We start from the raw sequence: 9261 nt of genomic DNA, 5'->3' as shown, positions 1-9261 counted from the left end.
ATGGATTCAAAGTGGAATCTCTCTTAAACCCAACGACCTCCTTTTTCCTCCTCCTCTTCCTCCTCCTCCTGATGGGGCTGTACGATATTTTAAACCTCAGATTTGCCATGTGCACACTTGTTTTTCCTCACTTTTTTTTTGTTTTGTTTGTTGTTGTTGCATGAGGAGGAGGAGAAAGAGGAGGAGGAGAAGGAGGAAGGAGGTCGTGTGAAGGAAGCTGCTGCCAGACTCAGATCTTGTGACTGGGAAACTGGCAGAAAGAGAGAGAAACAGAGAGAGGAGGGAGGGAGGGAGAGAGGGAGAGGACTGAACTCTCACTGTAAAATAATAAAAAGAAATAAAATAAGACCCCCTCCTCCTCCTCCTCCTCCTCCTTCCTCCTGCTTCTCCTCCTTTTCTTCTCAGAAAGCCACAGACTTGTTGTATCAGTCTTTGGCATCGGAGCTTAAAGAGCTTTGTTCAGCGGCGGCGGCCGAACGTTTTCCAGCTCGACAACAGGAATCCTCTGTTTACAGTTACAAGTTCTTCATTCAAAAAAAACCCCCAAAAAAACCCACCGAGCACCGCCAACGACTTCCCAGAAGTAACAAAGACAAAAAAAAAACAGAAAAAAAGAAAAAGAAAAAGAAAAAAGGAGGAAAGAGGAGGAGGAAAAGGAGGAAACAGAAACTAAAACGGCCTTGAACTCTGGCGGTGTTGTTGGGGTTGTCCTCGTCCTGCTCCTCGTCTGACAGGCAGACAGACAGGCAGACAGGAAATGGTCGTTTCCACAGGAGGAGGAGGAGGAGAGGAGAGGGGGAGGAGGAGGAGAGGAGGAGGGGAAGGGGGGGGCAGTGTTACAGAGCAGCAGGTTTCAAACAGGAGCTTCGAAAAACAAAGAAAAGTGAAGACAGAAGCTCCTGTTTCTGAGTGGATCTTCATCTTCATCTCACTCCAGCTTCTCTTTTCTCTTTCTCTTTTCTTTTCTTTTTGTTTTGTTCTCTTCCAGGTAGGGATGTCACGATTATACTATATTTTCTTTGTACGATTAACACGATTATTATGCATTAATTAATTTCGCAACATATGAATGTGTAAAATCAAATACAGTCAAAATATAATTATATTGCAAATTTTTACACTTAATATTTTAAGTCTCTATTATTCATACGTATATAACCAATTATTAATCCTCCAGGGGAAGTGTTTTAAATATTCAAATCATTAATTGTTATCTATATAAAATGTTTAAGTTTATTTTAATTGTTTGTTTGGTTGTTTTTTTTTATCACAAATGAGATGCTAACATTTAAATTCCAACCAATTGTATGTTACGTTAGGTAAATGTATTAAGGTATTTCTTACATTTACCTTCACTTTGGCGCAACATCTGCCTCTGTGTTTCCAACATTATCTTTTTTGGAAAGTGACGACGGTATTCAGGAATCTTTACGATTAATTAATTGTGGCGTTTAAAGGGATAGTTCAACATTATGGCAAATTGGCCCCATTGCCATAATCCCTATAGTCATAGCAGTATAGGTTCGTTTCCTTTAATTGTCGGTGCATGTTGTTTTTAGAACGGCGGAGCAGAGCCGTGAGCTGCTCAGAGCTACGCTACGGAGGCTCATGGGATTTTTTTTGGTTTCCCTCATCATCAAACTCATCAAATACACAATCCAACAACTCCACAACGCTCTGGTGGACAAGTTGTGACCTGCACATTCACCACGCTATGAGATAATAACACAACGTTACCAGACAAGAGTTGTTTTAGAGGTAAATTCATGCAAAACCGCTGATCAGGAACAGTTTTTCAGCAAGCAGTCTCTGTATTTCCCTCTAAAACAACTTTTTTTCGTAACGTTCTGTTGAACCATCCCTTTAATACCGCGATTAATCGTGAAAACAAGTACGTAATCGTGACATCCCTACAGTACTTCCAGGTGAAGTGAAGCGAGGCCGAGCTCGGAGCAGTAGTCATCATCGGAGGCGGTGGTAACCCTGGTAACGGGGTTTTACAGCTGCAGCTCGGAGCTCCAGGCACTTCAGTAAAAGGCGTCATGATGCAAAACAAACAAGCTAATTAACAAGACGACGAGCTCACGGGCGTTAACATCGTCATTACATCATCGTTATTACATCATCATAATTACATCAGCAGTTCACCTCCGCTCAGGTTTGCATTGCTTATTCTCTTCATCATCATCGTCATCATACAGTAGCACCAGACTGGAACAAAAAAAAAAGAAATAAACTAAAAAGAACAAAAACACGACGCCGGCTGCTCAGTCTCTGTCTGTGTTCTTTAAAAAAACATAAAACATAAAAACGAAATAAAAAATAATATTAAAAAGGTGCCAAGAGTCATTTTGTTTTTGTTTTTTTTTCGTGTGTGTCTCTTTTGGAGGATGTGACGTGACGTTAACGTACGTATATACGTCCTCTTCAAAAGGTGCTTTTTAGTTGCTCTAAACCACAGTGCAATTCAAAGGGTCCTTGACACTTTGTTTTGTTTTTTTTTTAGTTTTTAGTTTTTAGTTTTAACGTCCAACATCGTTTAGAGACCGTGGACAGGCGGGTCTGGTCTGCAGCTTCAGCAAAGACCACAGGAGAGAGAAAGAAAACATAAAAGGCAGATTTCAACTCTCTGGACCGACGGCGCCCCCCACATAAACACTCTGTGAGCTGAGGGGCGCCGTCGCCAACGACAACAATAACATCATCAACAACAAAATAAATCATAATAATAATAATCATCATCGACATAAAAAAAAAACAAAAAACAAAAAATTCAACTTATTTGCTTTTTTCTAGATCTAGTACAAGTGTTTTTTCTCTAGTTGTCATTGCAATTCAGGAAGGTGCGCTACATAATCAGGTCGGGGGGGTTTAGGTGGGTGGGCGGGGGGGTTGTGGTGGAGTAGAGGTCGCAGGAAGCTCCAAGGACACACACACACGCCCTTTCAAAATAAAATGCAGATCAGAGGGAGGGAGGGAGCACCGGGCCCGACAGAGACACAGGCTGTTTTCAAAACCGCGTACTAGCTACTGTACTGTATACTGCCCTACAAAGGCAAAGTGCAGTATCTGCATTTTTTCAATTTGACCAATCAAAAGTGTAAAGGCATATTCTCTTCAATCTGGTAGAATTTGATGTTGGTACTGCTAATATTTCCAGAGTTATTGGGCTTTTTATTTTGCTGCCCATCCAAAAAAGCACTGTGAAACCAAGGCAAAAGTGCCATATCTGCAGCTAAAACCAAGCCAAAATGCAGTATCTGCACCAAAACCAAGGCAAAAGTGCCATATCTGCAGCTAAAACCAAGCCAAAATGCAGTATCTGCACCAAAACCAAGGAAAAAGTGCAGTATCTGTCATAAAACGGTCAAAATTGGTCAGAAAGACAAACTACAAAATACATTTAATTCAGTCAGCCTTAATCTAATCAATTATAGACTTGGTAGTTATTCATAATTTGATGCTTAAACCTGACAATGAAAATCACAAAAAGCTGTTTTTCTCAGTTTGGCATTTTTTCCAGATACTGCACTTTGCCTTTGTAGGGCAGCGTACTGCTTACTACATACTGCGTTAGTATGTACCGTATACTGCATACTGAATGTGGGATTCAGTCTGCTACTTCAGCAGTATATACAGTATACAAGTTTCCCAGAATGCATTTCGCGGCAACCGGTAGCGGTAGCTGTAAAACAGGCGAAAAGCTGTTTTATTTCCCGCTCTAGCGCTGTAATTATGTAACTTTATTAAGTTTTAATAGTTTTTCATGTGGGAAAGTAACTGTTTAGATCCCAAATATACGGCCAGTTTATCCAAATTACGGCTGTTTAGAAGTTTGCTCCGATGTTTTTCGGAGAAGTGAAGCTCCGCAACGACCAGAGCTGGTCAGCCGGCCAACCTTCGTCGTCATCCCGGGGGGAGAAAATGATCGCTAATTAACTTACCCGCTGGTTTTTAGAGCTATTTTAAATTATTTTTAGGAGATAAATGTTGGTTTCATTGATGAAATCTAACAATTGTGGCAGTCGCATTCGTTTGTTTGACTGAAAAGTGAAGCTACTTGTGTGTATTGGACAGAAGAGCGGCGTTGCCTCGGGGCTCAGAAATCACCACATTTACAAAACGAAATAAATGTTTTACAATGAACCGATCAGTCTGCATTAAGTTTTATGTTATTAAACTATATAACATAGTTACGGTACACGGCAAAGATACTTCACTACAGTCTTTGGTTAAAGTTAGACGTCAGGGGCGCATTGCATTGTGGGATACACTACGCAAAATTGTAGACTGGTCAGATGCAGACTGGGGATATTTTCCGAATCAGTACGACATCCGGGAACTTTTCACATACTGCAGATTTTGCTTTTGTTTGCCTACTGCATACTGTATAGTGCATTTTGGCCAAATCAGTACGTATACTAGGAGTATCGTATGCAGTTTCGAAAACAGCCATCAGGAGGGAGGAGGGGGAGGAGGAGGGAGGAGGAGGGGGGGTTAAAGTCTGCTCAGTAACATAATGCAGGTAAACATGACAAGAGTGTGTGTTAATGTGTGTGTAAATGTGTGTAAATGTGTGTAAATGTGTGTGTGGATGACGTGACGTCGGCAGCATCTCAGTGGTTCAGCAGTTTCAGTTCTCTTTGGTCAGTTTGGGTTAAGGTGCAGTTTCCTCTGTCGGGTTTGTTTGTTTTAAAACTTTTGCTTTTACGTGTTTTAATGGTGGGAAGGGGTAAGAGGAGGGGAGGGGAGGGGGAAGGAGGGGTAGGGGTGATATTAAAGCTCCAAGAATTTTTTTTTTTAGTTTTTTTTCCACACACACACACTAATCTGGCTTCACTCTGTTGCGTATCACAACACTTTGTGCCCGGTGACACAACCCGGATGGTATGCAGCAGCGTTTCTATAGAAGCACACACACACTGTAACACACACTAACACACACACAGATTCTTTGTTGTGTATCCAGGGCCCGGGCTCCTCCTCCCACTTCCTTATACTTGCACTTCCTCCTCCTCCTCCTCCTCCTCTGTCCTCGGATGCCCCCCCGACCCCTCCTCTCCTCCCTCTCCTCCTCCCCCCTTCTCCCCCTCTCAACCCTGACGACAACTACAACCATCTACAAAACAGTGCAATGTCTATTCATAGGCACAATGGGAAACAAATACAGCAACACACAGGGAGAGAGGACGACTACACACACACACACACACACACACACACACAGTCGTACAGTATTTTACACGTCCAACACACACACACAGACACACACACACACACACACACAGACACACACACACACAGCAGCAGTCGGCTGCTGTTTGGAGGGATGACCAGCAGGAGGCGCAGGGAGCTTCACTCCCACTGTGTTTACTCTCCTCTTCCTCTTCCTCCTCCCTTAGTCACAGGTTGTTGGTTGTTGTTGCTGGGTGAGGAAGAGGAGGAGGAAGAGGAGGAGGAAGAGGAGGAGGAGTGGGGGTGAGGGAGGGTTTTACCCGGCGGTCCCGTCCCCCCCCGCCGGCGGCGCAGCCTCCTTGCGTTGCCCCTGGGAGCCGCCGCCGCCGCTCGCCGCCAGGATCCGCTGCACAAAGTCTTTGGTCCGCCCGGCGACCAGAGGACCTGAGGTCGTCACGGAAACCACATTTTAAGGAGGCGCATACAATGGGATTCACCCCCCCCCCAAACATGAAAACATCTCAGATGAACACATGAATCATTGAGGTCAGTGGTTCTCAAGGTTCAACGGGGTCCCCAACTTTTTTCTAGAATTTTAAAAGTTTTTTTTTTAACATTTTTTACCACTTGTTTTTATTCAATATAAGTTTATTTGAAAACAGGGACAGTGCACATTAATAACATCACTGTAAATGCGCCAGAATTAGCCAAGAGGCTATTTTTCATCTGTGGTCCCCAGACGGGTGTTAAAAAGTCACCCTAAAAACAGAATATGAATATGAGAAATAAGATTAAAATTACAAAGTTATATATTATTATTTATTTTTTACTTTTTTATTTTTTATTTTATTTTTTTAATTTTTACTACTTTTTTCTACAAAACTTTTTGTTTTGTTTCACAATTTATACCACTTATTTATTTTATTTTTTTCTTTAGAATTTTTTTTACCACTTTTTTTCTAGAATTTCAAGTTTATTAAAGACTTTTTTACCACTTGTTTTTATTATTATTCATTTTATTACTTTTTTTTTTTTTTTTTTTTACAATTTTTTACCACTTGTTTTTATTAAATTTTTTTTTTCAAGAAAATGTTTTTAGTTTTTTCTTACCCGTTTTTTTTCTAGAATTTTTTTAAAAGAATTTTTACCATTTGTTTTAGAAATGTTTAAATGTTTTTGGAGAAATTTTACCATTTTTTCCAGAAATTTCTCTATAATATTTCCAAAAGTTCACACCATTCGCCCTAATTTGTCGTAACGTCCTTCATTCTCAGAACAAATATTTGTATAGTCAAAATTTTGTCCAATGGGGGTCTAATTTGTGTCAATTTAGGGGTCCTTGATGTAAAAAGGTTTGAGAACCACTGACTTAGGTGGATGAACAGTGTGTGTGTGTGTGTGTGTGTGTGTGTGTGTGTGTGTGTGTGCTACTGACCACTGGACTCTCGGAGGATGTCTTCCAGACGTTGGGTCATCCCTCGCTCGTCCGTGTCCTCCTCCTCGCTGCTCTCCACCCGTCGTCGGATCACCTCCTTGATGCGCAGCAGCGCCCCCAGCAGGTTCTCTGCAACAACAACGAACAGCAGAGACTTGATCACACTGTGTTTAATTTCACATTTTGTACACAGGACGTTCTAGTTTATTTAGATTATCCTACGCTCAAAAGTGTCCCTGAACGCCTCCTGTATCCATTCACCACAGACACAGACACAACAGGACGGATCTGACAAAGGATTCAACGCCAACTTTTGTTATTTGACAATTTTTGATGCTTCGATCCTTTTTTTTTTTTTTTTTAAGTAAAAAAGAAATAGTGTCAGGTTTCAGCTCAAACTGCCGAAGGAGTTTTATTTTCTTTGTTGATTTCAGAATAAAAACGCTCAGAGAAATCAAATCCTGCAAAGTTGTTGGATGTTTTGGTCCAGGTGGTGAGGGGGCGGGGCTTTGTTGTGACATCACAAAATGACAGGAAGTCCTGACGGCTGGTTTTTAAAGGCTCAGTTTCTGAATACAGGCTGTGTGCATTTCTCTGTGGACTGAGGCTTTGATACTTTCACAGTATTAATATAGAACCTAGAGCTGCTTTATAATCACACTACACATGGACATCTACCTTTATACTGTATGGAGCTTTAATACAAACATCTACCTTTATACTGTATGGAGCTTTAATACAAACATCTACCTTTATACTGTATGGAGCTTTAACACAAACATCTACCTTTATTCTGAAGGAGCTTTAACACAAACATCTACCTTTATTCTGAAGGAGCTTTAACACAAACATCTACCTTTATTCTGAAGGAGCTTTAACAGGAACAACAGCCTCATGCGTCTGTAGTGTTTTCTAATTAAACGAGGCCTCTGAGTCTCCAGTCACAGGTCGCCATTGTTCCATCGTTTATCTCCCCGGGCCGAGCGAGTGTGCAGCTGCTGCTCCGCTCCCCCCACCCATCCGCGGTAACCACGGCAACCGGGGTTATACAGCAGCAGCCCACCTCAACCACCACCACCATCTCAGTCAGTGTGTCCCGGCCGAGGACGACGGACCGTCTTTTATTTTCATTGAGACATTAAGTCAAGAAGATGCTCAACATGTGGTGATAAAGATGCAAAGGAACACGAATATTTAGAGTAATAGATGGATTTATATCATAAATAGATAAATAAATGGATAGATTTGGACTTTTTTTATAAACTAAATGATTAACACACAGAAATAAGCTTGTTCTCCTTTGGTTTTAGTTTATTTTTTCATTCATTTCAAAACTTTTCTGATGTTTTCTCACGACAACTCTCACAGACCGACTTTATAATCAGGTCTATGCAACAGGATGAACATGAGCTTCACTCCTGAAGGCCGTCCAAGTGTGTGTGTGTGTGTGTGTGGGTGGGCAAACACACACACACACACACATCGAGGTCAGGATGTTTCCCGGCACATGTTTGAAGAGAGAGAAAATGAGAAAAAGAGAGAAAGAGAGAGAAAAGAGAGAGTGTATGAATGGGACAGAAAGAATTAATAAAAAGAAGAAGCAGAGAGAGTCACAGCAGGGAGAGAGGAAGTGAATGGATGTGTGAGGTTAAGCTGTGTGTGTGTGTGTGTGTGTGTGTGTGTGTGTGTGTGTGTTTTGCTTCCTGGCAGCACGACAGTTTTTTTTTTTTTTTTTTTTTTTTGCAGGAGCCACAAGTGAAGCGGTGAAACGACGGATCAGGAACGAGAGGAATGTTAAAAGAAGCAGGACAAAGGGAAACCGGAGCTCGGTGTGAACGAAGAGAGGAGGAGGAGGAGGAGGAGGCGGAGGGGGCGGGGCCAGGAGTACAAGGGGGCGGAGCCTAAAGGACGATGACGTTGCTCATTGTTCATCAGACTCTTGAGGTGAAGTCAAGAGTCTCTCTTCTCAAACCAGTGAACCGTTCCTCTCTGCATCACACTAAAGAGCTGTGTTGGGCCATGTTACGTTTAAAAGTAATTAGTTATGTTATTAGTTACTTTCCCCAAAAAGTAATTGTGTTAGTAACTGAATTACTACATTATAAAGGTAACTAATTACCAGGAAAAGTAACTAAAAATGCTCAAATATGTCAAATTACTTGGACTCGGCCCTCTAACCAAGGTTATAATAATAATATAATAATAGTTTTGACTTCTTTTTCTCTAATTCAGTTAGTTTTAATTAGTTTTTAGAGCGAGTTTGCTACTTTAAGTTAGTTTACATTTTTTTCTAAACGCTTAGTTTTAGTTTAGTTTTTATTAGTTTAAGTATTAGTTTTAGTTTTTTCATACTTTGGGTTATTTGTTAGTTGATTCAAAAAGATCAGAGCAAGTATTGTGTAATAAAACCTACCATTTATTAATGTGTTCAGTTACTGCAGTTTTTTGACATACCAGTACAGTAAAGTAACAATAGGCTTACAGTAGCCTACCTCGAATACCTGAGTTAGTTGGTTAGTGCCAGGCCAACTAGTTAGTAGGTTAGGCCAAAAAAAATTACACTTTAACACTTTAACAGGTGCATTATTATTTAACAGCGAGTAACGGTGCATTTTATTGTCAGTAATTGTAACGGTGTAACTCTGAAACAT

The 9261-nt window shown here is 41.0% G+C and overlaps 1 protein-coding gene across 4 annotated transcripts in view; it reads right to left on the bottom strand.

Annotated features, from left to right (window-relative positions):
• Positions 1-3083: 3083 nt before the first annotated feature.
• The window catches only part of LOC146992370 (uncharacterized), a 38023-nt gene continuing 31845 nt past the window's right edge, over positions 3084-9261 (bottom strand). For all 4 annotated transcript variants that reach the window (XM_085785800.1, XM_085785814.1, XM_085785792.1 and 1 more), the window contains exons 9-10: positions 6611-6739; positions 3084-5619 (exon numbers count right to left, since the gene is read on the bottom strand). In XM_085785800.1, the coding sequence (XP_085641926.1) occupies positions 5492-5619; positions 6611-6739 (257 nt within the window). In that variant the 3' untranslated portion in view covers positions 3084-5491. The remainder of the gene's footprint in view (positions 5620-6610; positions 6740-9261) is intronic.

This window comes from Trachurus japonicus, chromosome 1 (assembly GCF_045865225.1).
Source record: "Trachurus japonicus isolate A0001 chromosome 1, Traja_1.0".
Classification (NCBI taxonomy): domain Eukaryota; kingdom Metazoa; phylum Chordata; class Actinopteri; order Carangiformes; family Carangidae; genus Trachurus; species Trachurus japonicus.
This window is presented reverse-complemented; position numbering and strand designations above follow the sequence as displayed.